The sequence below is a fragment of the Salvelinus namaycush genome, chromosome 23, assembly GCF_016432855.1.
Source record: "Salvelinus namaycush isolate Seneca chromosome 23, SaNama_1.0, whole genome shotgun sequence".
In the NCBI taxonomy this organism is placed as follows: Eukaryota; Metazoa; Chordata; class Actinopteri; order Salmoniformes; family Salmonidae; genus Salvelinus; species Salvelinus namaycush.
Window position 1 is genome coordinate 20,041,340 of NC_052329.1, and position 19,263 is coordinate 20,060,602.

A 19,263-nucleotide genomic window follows, 5' to 3' on the forward strand; every position below is an offset into this window, starting at 1 on the left:
CTTTCTAAGGTCTTCGAAAGCCAAGTTAACAAGCAGATCACCGATCATTTCGAATCCCACCGTACCTTCTCTGCTATGCAATCTGGTTTCCAAGCTGGTCATGGGTGCACCTCAGCCACGCTCAAGGTCCTAAACGATATAACCGCCATCGATAAAAGACAATACTGTGCAGCTGTATTCATCGACCTGGCCAAGGCTTTCGACTCTGTCAATCACCACATTCTTATCGGCAGACTCAACAGCCTTGGTTTCTCAAATGACTGCCTCGCCTGGTTCACCAACTACTTCTCAGACAGAGTTCAGTGTGTCAAATCGGATGGCCTGTTGTCCGGACCTCTGGCAGTGTCTATGGGGGTGCCACAGGGTTCAATCAGAGGGCCGACTCTTCTCTGTATACATCAATGATATCGCTCTTGCTATTGGTGACTCTCTGATCCACCTCTACGCAGACGACACCATTCTGTATACTTCTGGCCCTTCTTTGGACACTTGTGTTAACTAACCTCCAGATGAGCTTCAATGCCATACTACTCTCTTTCCGTGGCCTCCAACTGCTCTTAAATGCATGTAAACTAAATGCATGCTCTTCAACCGATCGCTGCTCACACCTGCCCACCCGCCCAGCATCACTACTCTGGACAGGTTCTGACTTAGAATATGTGGACAACTACAAATACCTAGGTGTCTGGTTAGACTGTAAACTCTCCTTCCAGACTCACATTAAGCATCTCCAACCCAAAATTAAATCTAGAATCAGCTTCCTATTTCACAACAAAGGATCCTTTACTCATACTGCCAAACATACCCTCGTAAAACTGACTATCCTACCGATCCTTGACTTCGTGATGTCATTTACAAAATAGCCTCCAACACTCTACTCAGCAAACTGGATGTAGTCTATCACAGTGCCATCTGTTTTGTCACCAAAGCCCCATATACTACCCACCATTGCAACCTGTATGCTCTCGTTGGCTGGCCCTCGCTTCATAATTTTCGCCAAACCCACTGGCTCCAGGTCATCTATAAGTCTTTGCTAGGTAAAGCCCCGTCTTATCTCAGCTCACTGGTCACCATAGCAGCACCCACATGTAGCACGCGCTCCAGCAGGTATATTTAATCGGTCACCCCCCCTTATTGCCTTACCGCCGTTATCCTACCTCATTTGTACACACTGTATTTAGACTTTTTCTATTGTATTATTGACTGCATGTTTGTTTATTCCATGTGTAACTCTGTGTTGTTTGTGTTGCACTGCTTTGCTTTATCTTGGCCAGGTCGCAGTTGTAAATGAGAACTTGTTCAACTATCCTACCTGGTTAAATCAAAAAATTACATTTAAGGTTATTTATTTCTCTCTATGGGCCCTGCTCAAACCTAGTGCACTATATAGAAAGCAGAGGAACACGAGTGCCATTCTGCAATTCAAATTCAGTAGTGATAAACCATGTTGTTTTTGTAATTAATTGGGGGTGGGGCATCTAAACTTTTTTTGCAATGGGTGTTTTGCTCAGTGACTTGCTTTCTATGTTTTTTTTCTCGCTCTTCATTTTAAGAACGATCCGAGCCCCAGAAGAGAACCACGGGCATCAATACTAGTCAGACAAAAATAAATAATCGAGGTTAGAACAGGCAAGACTCCATCTACATTACACTAACAGACTTGGACCGACTTCAGTCCATGGTCAAGGATTCCCAGGAGGAAGACCAGCATGCAGACCAACAGAGGCTATTGGAGAGGGAGATAGTTCAGTGTCGATGGCCAAGAGCAGCTTCTTCCCCCAAGCCATAAGACTGCTAAATAGTTTGTCTGTGGATAACTATCTGTATTGACCCTTTTTGCACTAACTCTTGACTCTTCGCATACATTGCTGCTACTGTTTAATCATCTAGCCTGTTGCCTAGTCACTTTATCCATACCTATATATACACATAGTGTCTTCAGAAAGTATTCACACCCCTTGACTTTTTTCAGCCTGAATTTAAAATTGAGATTTTGTCACTGGCCTACACACAATACCCCATAATGTCAAGAGTGGAATTACATTTTTAGAAAACTTGGCAAATTAATTAAAAATGAAAAGCTGAATTGCCTTGAGTCAATAAGCATTCAACCCCTTCGTTATGGCAAGCCTAAATAAGTTCAGGAGTAAAAATGTGCTTAACAAGTCACATAAGTTGCATGGACTCACTGTGTGCAATAGTGTTTAAAATGATTTTTGTACCCCACACATGCAGATAATTGTAAGGTCAATCAGTCAAGCAGTGAATTTCAAAAACAGATTCAACCACAAAGACCAGAGGTGTTTTCCAATGCCTCGAAGAGGACACATATTGGTAGATGTGTATAAACTTTTTTTTTTAAGCAGACATTGAATATACCTTTTAGCATGGTGAAGTTATTAATTACACGTTGGATGGTGTATCAATGCACCAAGTCACTACAAAGATACAGGTGTCCTTCTTAACTCAGTTGCCGGAGAGGAAAGAAACCACTCAGGGATTTCACCATGAGGTCAATGGTGACTTTGAAACAGTTACAGAGTTGAATGGCTGTGATAAAAGAAAACTGGGGATGGATCAACATTTTAGTTACTCCACAATGCTAACCTAAATTACAGAGTGAAAAGGAAGCCTGTACAGAATGAAAATATTCCAAAACATGCATCCTGTTTTCAATAAGGCACTACAGTATAACTGCAAAGAAATGTGGCAAATAACTTAACACAAAGCGTTATGTTTGGGGCAAATCCAACATCACTGAGTACCACTTCAAATTTCAAGCATGTTATTGGTATGCTTATCATCTGTAAGCACTCAAGTTTTTTTTTTTTTGGATCAAAAGAAACAGAATATAGCTAAGCACAGGCAGAATCCTAGAGGAAAATCTTTCCAACAGACAGACAAATTCACCTTTCAGTAGGACAATAACCTAAAACACAAGGCCAAAATTGCTTACCAAGACACAGCATCATATGATGCAAAATGCATCATACGGGCAAGACTTCTGTATTTTGAAAGTTACATGTCTTAACTTGATTGCTGACATGCAAAACATTTTGGGACTATATCAACAATGAACTAATGAAAATGCCAAAATATTGTTTTGGTGGAGTTGTCCTTTAAACATGCTTGATTGTCTTACCTCTGCTATGTGTGGCATTGTTATAAAGATAGGATAATTTATCCTTTATTTAACTAGGCAAGTCCGTTAAGAACAAATTCTTATTTACAATGACGGCCAAACCCTAACGACTCTGGGCCAATTGTGCACCGCCCCATGGGACTCTCAATCATGGACGGTTGTGATACAGCCTGGAATCGAACCAGGGTCTGTAGTGATGCCACTAGCACTGAGATGCAGTACCTTAGACCACTGTGCCAGTAGAGATTCTTCTATCACTGTGATGATATAGGCCTATTATATAGTAGTAATTAACTCAAGTGAATAAAATGGTGCAATATTAACTTGGTTATAGTGAAATTCACAGATTGGGTTATCAGACTGTGTTCTGATAGTGATATTTTGCTTTGGACTGAAAACCGGTCAGTTTTTACCTGCACAGAAACAATATTAAATGGAACTAGATTTTTCTAAAACAAGATTTAATTTAAAATCACTAGTAAAAAAAACATCTGCACAAATGTATTTTACATACACACCACGCAGCCCAATTCTGATATTTTTTCCACTAACTGGTCTTTTTGACCAATCAGATCACAGCTGATCTGGTCAAAATACCAATTAGTGAAATAAAGATTAGAATTGTGCTGCCTGTCTAACCACAGCCATAGTGTGTTGGGTGGATCATTTAAAGTTTAGATACAGTGAAATATTGACCAAGGAAAGGGTTGAATTCTTGAAATTATTAATACAACAAGATTGGGAAACCATTCTTAACATTACAGTCCTTGAATGGAACCAAAGTGCTCTCAATCTAGCATTTCTGCAATAATTTCTATACAGTATATACATCACATGTATAATTAGTTGTTAAGCCAAAGGATGTAGGACAAACCCTACAAGCAGACATACCATAGAAGAAAAAATAATAACTGAGGACATGCTCCACTAGACCACAGGTTCCTAACGCCTATGGTTTAACCATAGGCACTGACAGTAAATTATGGCTTGTTCAATTCCTGGAGAGTAGGTAGGTAGTGTTTGGGAGATTCTCATCTCATTGTCCAACTGCTATAACTCAACCCATCACTCATCATAATGCAGTGAAGACAGGAACTTATCCACATCCAAGTCATCGGGGAAGGAATCCATTAGTTTCTGCTGTTTCTGAGTGGTACAAATCATAAAGAGATGCAGTGGTTTTAATGTGCTTTCTCATTATACAAGCAAAGAAGGAAACTGAGTTCACATTTAATGCAGGAGATTATGCCAAATATCTAAGACTGGGTTGATGCGATCACATTCAATTATGAACCTCAGAAGAGATTAGGATACACAGATTGAATAGAACATTCTGTATGTTTTGCTCACCTTTGTTTTCTTTTTACTGCCAGATGAACCTGAGATATCTTTCTTTGCTGGCGGGCTGGCCAGGGGCTCAGGCTGCTTGCGCTTCTTGCTCTTGAAGGCTACAGGGGTCACTGCTCCAGCCCCCTCCTGGCGCAAGCTGTCTTTCAGTGGGGTGCCTGTCCTGGCAATGGCGGCTCGGGATAGGATCATCAGTGTGTGAGCCGCCATGTTGATGCTGTTTTCACTCCCTGCTTCGCTGGCTGGGCTGCAGGAGGGAAGGTCCGGGGTGGTGGGAGGGACCAGGTGCCTGGGGGTGCCCTCTCTGTCTCTGTCCAGCCTCTGACGTGCAGGGGTCCTGGGGCAGTATAGAGACTCCTGGAGACGGCCAGGGGTCCGAGGAAGAGGCAGCTCCAGACAGCCCATGCCTGTCCTCTTAGGAGGGGTGGAGGGAGGGTTTAGACCCTGGATGTCGTGGAGCATTTCAGCTGCCTGCTTGGTCAGTGGGCTGGTCTTGGAGGGGATTTTGCTGGAGCAAGCCTGAGGGACAGAGGTTTGTGAGCCCACTGGGGCCGGGCTGAATGCTCTTGGTGCTGGTGTGGGCTGCTGCTCTCGCCTTCCCCCCTCCAGCTCATTCTCCTTATTGGCAGTGACATGAGGGGGGTCCTGAGAAGATGTCCTTTTCACTGTCCGTCCCTCCCGCTCCTTGGCAGGAGATTTCTCAGTAGGCTCTTGTCTACATGCGTCTTTCTCTTTCCTGCTCCCTGATCTCAGTCTGTGATCAGAGGAAGAGGACCTGGAGCTCTGGGCATCCTTAGGTCCTGCTCCACCATCATCCTTCTTGTCTGCTGATTGAGATCTCTTCCTGGACTCTGACTGTGAGGCATCAGTCCTACTGCTACCAGCACTCTGAGATCTACTGGTACTTGCACTTTGACCTCTAGCATTTTGATCTGCGTCCCTCTTTGAAGGGGTCTTTTTCGCAGCTTCTTTCTGCTTTTGGACAGTGGAGGATTTCTCCGTCTCTGTTCCGGTCCATGATGTCTGAGTGTTGTCTGTACATCTTACAGTCTCTATTCTCCTTTTTGGCCTGCTTCTCCCCAAGAGAGCAGAGGCAGATTTAGGTATCTCTTTCTCCACCTGTTGGACAGGTGATACAGGAGTAGCTGTAGCTTTGGAGGTAGAAGTTTCACCAGCAGACCCATCAAAGCAAAGCATCCTCCTATGGCTGGGGCTCGAGCCAACTGCTACCTTCTGCTGCCCTGTGCTTTTAGAGGATTGCGGGTGGACCTGCTTTGTAACCATATTCGATCCAGAAGCTCCCGTTTTTCCTGAAATGCACAAGCAAGCAACAACATTTGTGAATAAAATTACAGGATAACAGTAAACAGACAATGACATTATGGAGGACTGAACACCATTCCTTACCCGAGATTGTGGTATCCTTGGGAGCCAGTTTAGGGTTGGTATTCACTGCTGCTGGCTGCTTTGCTGAAGCAGGGCTAGGCATGGCTATCAACTGAAACAAACAAATGATCACTAGATGCACATGTTATTGTAGCTAAATTAGCCCATTGGTTCAAGAAAATGATTAAATGCAAATATGTAAAACAGTAAAAAAAAAAAAAAAAAAAAGGAATGCTTACCTGATTAGGAACTACGGAGAACTGTGTTGCATTGTTCTGCCCAACAACAGATACAGGAACCACCATGCTTTGCAGCATGGGCTGAACTGATGAAGATATGATGAGTCTAGATCCTGGGAGGATATAACTGGTTAGACATTTCCCACCAGCAAAACAGCATGGCAAATTAAGTGAGTGATGACTATTGGGGTCATTCCACTATAAATGTATGCCAAACAAAAAAAACATTGATTTTAAAGTTTAACAAACCATACAACTTCATGCACAAAGACTACTTTTAACAATTTACACAGAAAATGTTAATAAATTAAGTGTACTGCAAGAACTGTGCAGGTGCAAAGTTTGGTAACAGAATTTCAGTAAAACATCCCTTTGTTTTTTTATCTGTCTACTTTTCCCCAAAATGTTTAAATATATACTCTGAATTAAGAATTCAATGATGTCTGCAGAAAGAATGAGGTGTCAGTTATTGACTTTGAAAAAATCTCTTTTGGTTATTGAACTACAGTAAGTGGATTTACACACTGTAACGGAATTTCATAATGGATCCCTGATCTGTACTACACAGAAATGCATAATTATGGATATGAATATCATTCTATTCATGGTGTATCCTAAATAGGTACACATTGCATACTTGGGTATTATTCTACACACTGGCTATAATTTTAATGAGCTCTGCCCCCAAACAAGACCAAATTTGGTTGGTCAGGACCGGACCAGATTTGAACCAATCATATACGTCTTTGTTTCACAAGTTTGGACATCAAAGTACTGCTCAGTACAGTACATTAGTGTACTCAACTCTAGTGTGCTATACTGTGTACTGTATTCTACTTTTCCTAATTGTACTGAACTCTACATTACTGAACTATATACTATTCTCTACTGAACTGTGCTGTTCAATCTTGTGAACCAAAGTGTGGTTTGTGACTATGATTTCCCATTGTCGCCAATTCAATAGCAGAAATTCCATTAACGATTTTTCAGAAATTCGCGTTTTAATCACTTAATAATCAATAAACAAAAGTGTTAACAGTAAAAGCACCATAACTAATTCATAGGTCTACCTTTTCTTGTTACTTCTGAACTTTCATTATCTTCCCTCAAGAGGGAGAGAAATGAGAAAATATATTAAAGATGCTAGTTTTTGTTAACGGAATTTCAAGGCACATGACACTGTTTCTTAAACTTACAGAAGGCAGAACAATTTCTCCAAAACGACATACAAAAGTGTTGATATAAGTTGGCAGGGATAATTTCTTTAACATTGTGTTTTTATGTATTTCTAATACCTTATAAGACCTATTTTAGTTTCTGTTTTCTAAGACTCCCTTTCTATCCGTTTGCCCAGAAATCAAAGCCTTTGCTTATTCCTAATTTTTAGGAAGGTAAATGGCCAGAAAATGTATGCGTCGTAATAAAAAATGTGCCTCTTCGCATTCATTTGTCACCCAATTTGACATACAATATGTAACTTTTTAGGCGACCCAACCAAATTCACATAAAAATGTGTGTTATAGATCTGTCACTTATTGAAAGCAAGTCTAACAAACAGTATATCTGTTTTATTTGCACTATTTCTATGCTTCCCGTTCTTAGATGACTGGGCAACTGACGACCAGTCTGTAAGCCGGGAAAAGAGTCCACTCTGCCATGCGGATCAACCGAAGGTCAAATGGCTGACATTCAAAAGAGACAAAGTTTAATTTTAGCGTCTTATTTTCGGTTTTGTACACCAGCTTCAAAAAGCTGAAAATATAATATTTTTGGTTAAGGAAAATATATTTCACAAACTGAAATTAGGTGAACTATTAGAATTTTAGCAACCAGGAAACGGTGGTGATTTTTGAATAGTGCATCTAAGTATTTAAATGGAGTCTTACCAGGGGAATAGCGGGGTGGAGTGACCAGAGTATATGAGGAAGGGGGTACAGTCTGTACCTGTGGGGCGCCACTGGGTAATATCACCTTGTTGGACTGGGGGTCTGTGGCTGTTGTGTCTGTCACTAAGATGTAGCTGTTGGTGGATGTGGCTGAATCAAAGGGCAGCTGAATGTAGTAGCCAGGCTGTGTCAACGCAGTTGACGTCCCTGCCAATGCTGCCACATCCCCTGCTTTCCCACTAAGAGGATTGGTCTCTGCTGGCTGGAGGACTTCTGTCCTCTGTAAGCTGCTCACCGCCTGCACAGTCTCCTCCTGATTCATGGGGGCGCTACTGAGGGCCGGGGCCTTAGCAGGTGACTTGGTGGGGGAGGAGAGGAAGATGGTGGGGATCCTGTCCCCAGTGATGCTGGATACAGCCTGGTTCAGGGCTGAGTCACTGGAGGGCTCCTGCTCATCGCTGATTATGATCTTCAGGGCCACAATCTTACTGGGGTCTACTTCCTTGCCTGTAGGGTTGGGGTTTGGGATGAAGGTTGGGGCAGCAGGAGTTGTTGTAACTGTTGAGGGGACAGCCATAGAGTGTATGGTCTGTGGTAGAGGTTGTGAAATTCCTACACTGCTGGGAGGGGTAATATTTCTATGAGGCAGGTTAGAGGCCTGTATGGGAGCCTTGTTTGAGTGATCCAGCATTGGCATGGAATTGGACAGGGAAGGTGAAGAGTTAAGAAGTGAAGCTTGGTTATCCATCACTTGTCTACCATCAGCCCCCACTGTGTTCTCATTGCCTAATATGTTTTTCACAGCAGAGACCGTCCTGGTTTCAGATGAAGGTGTGTTGCATGCTGACGCCGGACGATTTGTTCCACTCTCCTGTCTGACTGGCTCAAAGACATCTGGCGGAGCTATACTGTCAAGAGGGGTATTCAGAGGTTCATCTATATCCACACCTGATACATCCGGATTAAAGATGGAGCCTGAGTCAACCCTATCAGAGTCCTTTGCGGCAGAAGAAGCAGCGGCGGTAAATTGATCAATACGTGCTGAGGGTCGAGTTGCAATATCTCCCCTTCTCACCCCTTTGCTACTGGGTCCAGGAGTTGTTGAGCTAGCTCCCTTTCTCAACCCTCTGCTACTGGGTGCAGGAGTTGTTGAGATAGCTCCCCTTCTCAACCCTCTGCTACTGGGTCCAGGAGTTGTTGAGCTAGCTCCCTTTCTCAACCCTCTGCTACTGGGTGCAGGAGTTGTAGACCTAGCTCCCTTTCTCAACCCTCTGCTACTGGGTCCAGGAGTTGTTGAGATAGCTCCCCTTCTCAACCCTCTGCTACTGGGTCCAGGAGTTGTAGAGCTAGCTCCCTTTCTCAACCCTCTGCTACTGGGTCCAGGAGTTGTTGAGATAGCTCCCCTTCTCAACCCTCTGCTACTGGGTCCTGGAGTTGCCTTTGAAGTGCTTGAAACAGGAGGTGCAGATTTCCTTGTTTTCTTACTCTTGGGCTCTTGACTGGACTTTGTTACTCTATTTTCTTGTCCACATGTCGAGTTTTCAGGCCCAGTGCCTGAGAAATTAAAGAGAAATCCCATTGTCAGAAAGAGATTGCTGATGAAGCATCAATATTGTTTAGTATATGATTCCAACAGGCATAATTTACAAGGTCATGAGGACTTTGTCCATACCTGGGTCTCCAGTCTCAGGAGAGCCGTCAATACATCTAGTCTCAGTCTCACCATTCTCTGTGGTGGTATTGCTCACGTTCCCAGCTCCTTGTTCAGTATCCTCACTGGTTTTGCTTTTGCCTTAATGCAAAGAATCAAGAGATTTAGTGGAATAATTAAATTTTATAAAATCTTAGTCAAACAATCACCAGACCCACTTCATGCATTGTCAGGAGCAACAAAATCCTGCACATGATCTAGATTAAATCATCAGCAAAGATTAAAATGTTTACCGTAATCAAAGAGGTCAAAAAGAGCCTGGAAGGCTGGGTCGGACTCTGTCTGCTCCAAGATGTCTTGTATAACATCATTAGACATATGAATCTCCCCCTGCACAGAGTAAAACGTCAGTAGAAAGCACAAATCTACACTCTATGCACTAAAGACGGACAATGTTCTGTGAGTTCGAATGGAGAAATGGGGTATATCAAGTCTGTCAGAACATGACATTACCTGCAGGCCCAGAATTTCATCTATTGACTGGTCAGGCTCCATGGTGCTGCATGATGCCTTTAAAGCCTGAGGACTGACATCACTACACGTAGAGTAAGAAACACATGCACAGGTAAGAAAGAATATCTACTCTACCCAACAGCCAAATGTAATAAGTAATGAAGTCGGTACTGTTCAAATGTTACTCAAGAATATCTACTTTTATTATTACCTTGCTAGAATTTTGTTGATGTTTTCAGCAAGCTTCTCTTGTAAAGACTTGTCATTTAGAATCCTCTCTCTTGCATTTTGTATCAACATTTGCTGCAAAAACACAATTTAATGATAAATTCACATCAGTCAAATGGGGTTAGCAGTGTTTCAAATGCAGAGTATTAACTTTGTTTTTTACTCACAGGGAAATTCTCTGTGACTGCCTCTTCACTCTGGGGCTCTGCTGTCAGGCTACTGGCCGCCATGTTGGCTCTTCCAGTCCCACCGGATCCACTAGAGCCCCCACCTCTCCTCCTGGGGGAGTCACTGGGAAGATTACTCTTTTATCATAACTCAATCTACTAGGGATATGCATCTTTCCATTTCAAGACAATTCGATACGCACCTAGATACATGGGCTCCAATATGTTACAGGAACGATACGTTTTAGTTTGAAACGAGTCGGTGCGATTTGAACATAGCAAAATGAGCTATGACACAGCCAACGACTATATAGCACAACTTTAGATTTCACTCCCATCTCAAAATAAAATCTATTGTAAGCCCCATTCAGCAGATACAGCCAGATAAGAGTTGCGTACCAGTAACTTACTAAAACAGCATTTTCAACAGCGCATAGATAACAATAACCTAGCAAATGACATAGGTTGCCACAACTAATAAAGCCTAATATCACGCAAGCCATTGTAGTATTTTAATGCTGAAGGTGCCACACAGATATGGAAGTTCAAGAACAGGCCGCCTACCTCACGTTGGTCAGCACGCAGTTTGACTGGGCTACTGATATTGCCTGGTGTTGTTCGGCATGCCAAATTAATTATAGATCAATTACTGTCAACACAGTTACAGTACCTTCAGAAAGTATTCATAACCTTGACTTATTCCACATTTTACAGCCTGAATTCAGAATGGATTAAATCAAATCAAAGTTTATTTGTCACGTGCGCCGAATACAACAGGTGTACACCTTACAGTGAAATGCTTACTTACAGGCTCTAACCAATGGTGCGGGGAAAAAAGGTGTGTGTGTAGGTAAGTAAAGAAATAAAACAGTAATAAGACATTTGAAAAAAAGAGTAGCAAGGCTATATACAGACACCTGTTAGTCAGGCTTATTGAGGTAGTATATACATGTAGGTACCTTTAAAGTGACTATGCATATATGATGAACAGAGAGTAGCAGAAGCGTAAAAAGAGGGGTTGGCGGGTGGTGGGACAATGCAGATAGCCCGGTTAGCCAATATGCGGGAGCACTGGTTGGTCGGGCCAATTTAGGTAGTATGTACATGAATGTATAGTTAAAGTGACTATGCATATAAGATAAACAGAGAGTAGCAGCAGCATAAGAGGCCTGTTAGTCAGGGGGGGCACACAATGCAAATAGTCCGGGTAACCATTTGGTTACCTGTTCAGGAGTCTTATGGCTTGGGGGTAAAAACTGTTGAGAAGCCTTTTTGTCCAAGACTTGGCACTCCGGTACCGCTTGCCATGCGGTAGTAGAGAGAACAGTCTATGACTGGGATGGCTGGGGTCTTTGACAATTTTTAGGGCATTCCTCTGACACCGCCTGGTGTAGAGGTTCTGGATGGCAGGCAGCTTTGCCCCAGTGATGTACTGGGCCGTACGCACTACCCTCTGAAGTGCCTTGCGGTCAGAGACCGAGCAATTTTCGTACCAGGCAGTGATGCAACCGGTCAGGATGCTCTCGATGTTGCAGCTGTAGAACCTTTTAAGGATCTCAGGACCCATGCCAAATCTTTTTAGTTTCCTGAGGGGGAATAGGCTTTGTCGTGCCCCCTTCAAAACTGTCTTGGTGTGTTTGGACCATTCTAGTTTGTTGTTGATGTGGACACCAAGGAATTTGAAGCTCTCAACCTTCAAACCTTCAATTATTTGGACATGATTTATAAATACACACCTGTCTATATAAGGTCCCACAGTTGACAGTGCATGTCAGAGCAGCAACTACACCATGAAGTCCAAGGAACTGTCTGTAGATCTGAGATATAATTTTGATGGGAAGGGTATGAAACCATTCCTAGAGAGTTGCGAGTTTCCAAGAGCACATCATTGGGAAATGGAACTACCCAGACTCTGCTTAGAGCTGGCCGTCCGACCAAACTAAGCAAGCGGGCAAGAAAGACCTTGGTCAGGGAGGTGAACAAGAACCCAACTCTGACAGTTCTTTGGCTGAGATGGGAGAACCGAGATGGGAGAACCTGCCAGAAACACTCTCTACAGCACTTCACCAATCTGTGCTTTATGGGAGTGGCTAGACCAAAGCCACTCCTGAGAAAAAGGCACATGACAGCACACCTGGAGTTTGCAAAAAGGCACGTGAAAGACTCAGAGCATAAGGCAAAATAGTATGTGATCTGATGAGACAAAACTTAAACTCTTTGGCCTGAATGCAAAGTGATATGTCTGGAGAAAACCAGGCACAGCTCATCACCAGTCTAACACCATCTCTACCACTATGCTATGGGGATGCTTTTCAGCAGCAGGAACTGGGAGACTGGTAAGGATAGAGGGTACAATGAATGGAGCCAAATACATGCAAATCCTTGACGAGAACCAGCTTCAGAGTGAGAACGACAGACGGGGCGAAGATTTACATTGCAACAGGACAATGACCAAGTATACAGCCAAAGCAACACTGGAATGGCTACAGAACAATAATGTTTAAGTCCTTGAGTGGCCCAGGCAAAGCCCAGACATGAATCCCATTGAAAACCTGTGGAAAGACTTGAAGATTGCTATTCACCACCGCTCCCCATCTAATTTAACAGAGCTTGAGAAAATCTACAAGGAAGAATGGGAGAAAATCCCCAAATCCAGATGGGCAAAGCTGATACAGACCTGCCCAAGATGACTCAGTTGTAATTGCCGCTAAAGGTGCTTCTACAAACTATTGACTTAGGGGTATGAATACCTAGGTAAATTATATATTGCTGTATTTCATTTTCACAAAATGTACAAAAATTTCCCATTTTTTTCTCCACTTGGTCATTATGGTGTATTGCCTGTAGATGGGTGAGAAAAAATATCTATTTCCATTTTGAATTCCATTTGTAACTACAAAATGTGGAATAAGTCAAGTGGTACGACTACTTACTTTCTGAAGGCCCATGCAGTTCGATACTGAATCAGAGGACGCATCAGTTGTCACCAAAGATGAGAGGTAGAAAAATAACATAATATGAGCAAAACATTTTAGTGAAGCGCCGATTGAATCGATTTTCTGACCCATGCATGCTACATTTGGATCGGTTTGGGGTCCACCGTCCGATGCATTTGTATCTTTAAACAGTTTAAAAATCGGGGGAAATGCGTACAGTTGAATTGGTACATCCCTACAATCTACACATGGGTAAGAAGAACTTACAAAGAAGTAAACAAATAGATGAGAATGACTATCTTACCATTTCCGACGCCCTGGGGATAATGGTCCTGTGGTTAACCGGTTGTCTGGAACCGTTATTTGCAAAGGTGACTCCCCTGTAATAAAAAGCAAGTGTCCATTTTTCAATGAAGCTTTGACAATCTTTCTTTTTATAAGTTGGTATTAATGTTCATAATGATGACAGCAATTGCCAGTTAAAAGGAGATGTGATAGACACCTACTGTAACAACCTTCCCCAGTACACTGCTGCTCATGGATGAGTTTACTTACGGTTCACATTGATGAGCAGACGTCCTCCATCTTGGATCTGGGGCTGTGTGCCGCAGATGGGGGAGGGTCTGGTCTGCTGGGAGCTGTAGCAGACTGGGGTGCCGATGCCCTGGGCCGACGGGGTGGCCAACGATGACAGAAACCCAGAGCTGGGGGACTGTGTTGATGACAAGGCTCTCTGTCGCCCCCTCATGTTCACGATCCCATTACGTGTGTGGACTGCAGAGGAAATAGGCTTATGAATCACACCATACAGCAGGTTTCCCCAATAGACAGCCCGTGGGTGAATTTATTTTATGTCAAATCGCTTTGACATAAAATATTGTAAAATCCCCTGGAAATTAGTATTCCTACGCATAAACAGAGAGGAACATGTGATCGTATACCAATGTAATGAAGGTTTTAAATGATTGTTTTTATCAAATACTCTGTTTGGGATTCTTGCGGTCAATATGCAGTGTACAAAACAATTTGCGTTTTGTGTGATGTAATCTTTATAGTTATGATGCCATATAGCCAGCAGTCTGCCTACTGTTTAGACAATGTTTGCAATGACGATGAAAAAATTACAATAAATCACTATTGACTGCTGTTTTGTGAACAAGTGGCAGCGTCACAAGCGACTGAGTAGCAACTGAAAGGAGATAGGCTAGTAGATCATGCATGCGCAGAAGTCTCCGTATTTTTTGCAACAGCAAGTCTGAATCCAGAAAATTCGGAATCACAACCACTCCAAATGATTTATTACTATGTTCCAGGTCGGCAGCTCGCCAAGGAAAAAAAACTGCCCGCAGCTGAATGTAATTAGGGACCCCTGTCATACAGCCATGGAGTTCAACACTCTGCCTGACGGCTTGAGCCACAACATTACAACAAGGCAACATTACAAAGAGGCAATGAAATACAAGTTCAGAGGTAGTACTAAGATCATAACCATTTAATGTGCAAGAATATTTAATTATGCACTTACGTCTTTGATTCTGGATAATAGCTGTGGAGTTCTGCATAGACCTAATGAAAGAAATAAGTAGAATTGAAGATGTCAGAAAGTGACACCATCAAACAGCAATCTGTTGGCAAGTTTTTCTTTGCCGTTTTATAGATAAAAATAGGTCCTTACTTGATTTGATTTAGTGTGAAATCAAGCTTTTTCCACAATGATGTCATCATGACAGGTATCTGAGTCTCTTCTATCGTCTCTAAGGAGAAATAGCAGGGAAGTGTGACAACCAAGAATAAAATACAAACGTGAAAGTCCTGTACTCATTTACTGAAAGTGGTAGAGGTCAGAGGTTACGCTTACCTTTAGCTTTGACAGTAACATACTCATTCAAAATAGTTGTCAGGTTTTTTCCAAAGAGGGACTGCAATGGGAGTACACATGAATTAGCTACCTAGCTAAGTAACGTTAATCCACTAACGAACTCACTGTAACTATATAGTCATTACAGTGAGAGTTGAACACAGCTATATACAGTATGAACTAAGAAACTTACAAACACACAAGCAGGAATAGCTGCATCATCTGAGCTGTGTTCTGCGTACTCCTTCAAATTGGGGCTTTCACGAATGAATGCCTGGCTTGTAGAACACAGTCCCTCTTGTTGCATGTATCCTGTAAAAAAATCAGTGTACAAGAGTAGCAGAATTGGAGGCTTAGCTTGCCATAGTAAGAGAAAGTCAAAATCATATTGATGTTGGCTTGCTACAGTGCAGCCCTGGATGCAATATCACCAGCAGGACATTGCAGATAGTATTCTAACGTTAGCTAGCTTACTGCTACTGCCACATAGCTAGGTAGCTTTAGGTTAGCTAGCAATACAAACAGGACCCAGTTCAGACTTACCTAAAACGAGCCGCGCTATGTCAGACGGAAGCAACATGGCTGCAATGTCGAATTATTGCAACAATTACAAGTTACATTATCTGTAAAATCAAGTAAGAATACATTAATCCCGAATAAAGCAAGTAACGTTACATTTGGTCAAAACATCCAGGGTGTTGTGTACGCAACATCCTACGATTCGTGAAAAGGCGGGGAACTCGAGCACACGTAACCCGGAATTTCCATCATATTTGGAAGATGTGCATTATGGGAAACTGTGTTTCAATGGTGAGTGTCCACTTTCAGTTATTAGCTCATTTCAAGTTACTTCCACGACGTTACATATAGAAGCTGATATCCGTTTTGTCATTGGAGTTTGTTTTGATGATTGTTATTACTTGTGGTGGCTTTTGCATCTGTGCACAAAACATTATGTTCTTGTATACGGAAAGAGGCTTATAGCTTCAGACGGCTCATCCGGTCTCCTGACACAGTGGAGGAGCTGCATCACATTCTGGAACCAGAGCATCTAAAGGCTCCAAGCAGCTCACCTGGGATGCAGTCTTCAGGTAGTATGTCTTCCTACACAGTTTATTACCCGGATGGGTTCTTAATTCTAAACTTGAACTATGAAATATCCTTGTTCATGGTACTGAGGGAGAGAGGGGAATGCAGAACATGTTATTGTCAGACATCAGGTATCCTATGGAAAGGAGAAGGGCCACAGTCTGCTTTCAGTTGTTGGGTTGTAATTTGAAATACTTGCTACACCAGAAGTTAATGGTTGTAAGTCGCTCTGGATAAGAGCGTCTGCTAAATGACTTAAATGTAAATGTAAATGTAAATGTTATCTCTAGGAGGAATGTATATGGTGGGGTCAATTAAGGTTGTGTGAGCCAGGGGCTTGTAATGTTATTGAGTAAGGGAAAGGCAATCACATGGTTGCGGTCACTGATAAGGGTGGATTAGTGAGGAATGGGGGCCGAGGTCAAGTCACGTCACATTAAGGGAGAAGGAACAGTTTATTACCCACATCTTAATTTCCTGCCTAGCAATAAAGATGTAATGTTTAGAGAAAAGGAGGAGACTACCTAAAATGGGGTATATATACTTTTGCTGGTGGGAACATGTCTTTGTCTGTTCAGCTGTCTGACCTATTGGGTGATTAAACTCGGTTTGAGCTTTTCCTAGTTGTCCGTTATTTTTTACTCTGTTTATTTAGAACCTAACACCCAAATCCCACTATTAGGGGACTGCAGTGTAGCCAGGCTACTATTTTATTGACAATATTTATTAAATCCATCATCGCTTTGCATTCTCACTGTTTGCATTCTCATTGCCTTCTATCAGGTTTCTGCAGAGGTATCTGCAAAAAGACTGAGCTGTTCCAGTCAGAGAAAGCCAACGTGTCGACCACCACAAAGGCTAACCATCAGAAGAAGATGCAGGAGATCAGCAGCCTGGTCAAATACTTCATCCGCTGTGCCAACAAGAGTATGGGTTTGGAGAATCACAGACCAGATCAGAGGCTTATAGAGCCTAATTCCCACACCCTGTGTTATCTATCCCTTGTGTGTCCGAAATGGCTCCCCATTCCTTATATAGTGCACTACTTTTGACCAGGACCTATAGGTCTCTGATGAAAAGTAGTTCCATTTTGGACACACTGACTGTTTTGTAATCCCTCTGGGTACTTTAACCCCCCACTTCTCTCCCTACAGGATGGCCTCGTCTGGAGTGTGGCGAGCTCCTGAATCATGTGATGGAGGTGCTGCGGAGCTCATTCAGCTGCTAGGCCTATGGGGAGGACTACAGCAGCATCCTGCTCAAGAACATCCTGTCTCTCCGCAAGTACTGGTGTGAGATCACCCAGCAGCAGTGGTACAGTCAGTGGTCCTTATTGCTCTCTCAATACAGCAGGGACTTCGATTTTTATGTGCTGTGGTAATCTATGAATGTAATTGGTGATGTTTTGGTGTAATTGCAGCTAGTAATAGGGAAGTAATTGGTGATATTTTGGGGTAATTGCAGCCAGTAATAGGAAATACAAACAAATGCAATGTAAATGGTTGATTGAAGAGCAAGAAGTCATGGGTCTGCACACAATTTGGTATGTACTGTCTAGATTCGATTTAATTCCAATCTAATTCTGAACAATCCCTTCTTTCTCATATGTAACTAGATTCGCTGGATATTTATTGTGGCATTTTCACTGGTTCCCCCAAGGCCATAAACCGTGTGCTTGTGAACAGGATCATCCACACTGCAGTCCAGGGCTTCTGTCTGCAGACTGAGGGCTTCAGCCATAAACTCTTCAGCTTCTTCTCCAGAGCACTGCTCAATGTCAGGTACGATGACAATAACAACACACACCCTAGTCAACTCCATTACTGCGAAAGGTGACCTGTATCATGCAAGGGAGTTGCCACAGTCATTTTTCAGTAGTTACGCGCCTCAGAGACTGTAAGTGTTCTAAAGTGTAAACCTACTGAACTGAACTCTTAGCAATTGAGTCTACAGGGTAGAGGCTGGTGGGAGGAGCTATTCGAGGACAGGATCATTGTAATGGTTGGAATGGAATATATGGAACGGAGTCAAACATGTGGTTTCCATATGTTTCATAGCCTTCCATTCCAGCCATTACAATGAGCCCATCATCCTATAGCTCCTCCCACCAGCCTCCTCTGGTCTACAGTGAGACCTACCATCAAGAGATTTAATCCATTACACTGTGTGTGATCTGTTCTCTCTCCAGGCGGGAGAGACACTTGCCGGTGGTGGAGCACTTGGTCTGCTGCCATGAACTGCCGTATGAGGGTGTGTCGGCTGGGTGAGGAGCTCCTGCCCTCTGTGCTCTACGTATGGAGACAGATAAGGCCCAGCAGCACTCTCAAAGAGGAGATAGTAGAGTTATTCAACCTGCAGCTCTGTGTACATCATCTCAAGGGTCAAAGACACAAGACACAGGAATGGCTGGAATGTTGTGAATAGACTGAAAACTGAAAAAACACCATTGTCTTATGAATCTGTTTAGATGTTAAACAATAAAAACGGTGTAGAACAACAGACAGGTGTGGAGTGTTTTCATCACTGAAACCCTTGATGAAGTAGTATGCCATTTTAGATTATGATTGATACAGCCCATCTGACATATTTTCTTGCCCATGCCACCCCTCACTGTTCCAGGACCCTATGCTGAGGACTGGGCCAAATGGCAGAGTCTACTCTATAACCTCTATGATGCCCTGGTGACTGAGATCAGCCAGATTGGGAGCCGGGAGAAATATGCCACAGGGTTGCGCCACATCGCTGTGAAGGAGAACCTTATCGAGCTAACTGCAGACATCAGATGATAAATCTAAGATCCTTAATTTTCACATCTTGACTT

General features: G+C 42.8%; 1 protein-coding gene and 1 pseudogene across 1 annotated transcript; one reads left to right on the top strand and one right to left on the bottom strand.

Annotated features, from left to right (window-relative positions):
- Window positions 1–3,354: 3,354 nt before the first annotated feature.
- On the bottom strand, window positions 3,355–16,081 carry LOC120018155 (protein NPAT-like). The gene is made up of 17 exons (XM_038961189.1): window positions 15,897–16,081; window positions 15,547–15,665; window positions 15,354–15,414; window positions 15,171–15,249; window positions 15,021–15,061; window positions 14,051–14,269; window positions 13,800–13,875; window positions 10,560–10,671; window positions 10,376–10,467; window positions 10,165–10,246; window positions 9,945–10,041; window positions 9,673–9,792; window positions 8,001–9,554; window positions 6,115–6,227; window positions 5,897–5,987; window positions 4,493–5,799; window positions 3,355–4,288 (listed from the first exon to the last, which is right to left on the bottom strand). Exons 1-17 carry the CDS (start codon window positions 15,931–15,933, stop codon window positions 4,208–4,210), a joined length of 4,281 nt encoding a protein of 1,426 aa, XP_038817117.1. The 5' UTR covers window positions 15,934–16,081; the 3' UTR covers window positions 3,355–4,207.
- A 61-nt stretch (window positions 16,082–16,142) lies between these two features.
- On the top strand, window positions 16,143–18,878 carry LOC120018522 (annotated as a pseudogene).
- The last annotated feature ends 385 nt before the right edge of the window (window positions 18,879–19,263 follow it).

Excerpts from the sequence above, each read along its gene's own strand:
- LOC120018155 (XM_038961189.1), bottom strand. The coding sequence starts at position 15,933 with ATGTTGCTTCCGTCTGACATAGCGCGGCTCGTTTTAG. Across the intron at positions 10,672-13,799 it reads TCCCCAGGGCGTCGGAAATG|GAGGAGAGGTGGGGGCTCTA; the intron begins GTAAGATAGTCA and ends TGACTCCCCCAG. Across the intron at positions 5,988-6,114 it reads TCTCCGTAGTTCCTAATCAG|TTGATAGCCATGCCTAGCCC; the intron begins GTAAGCATTCCT and ends TGTTTGTTTCAG.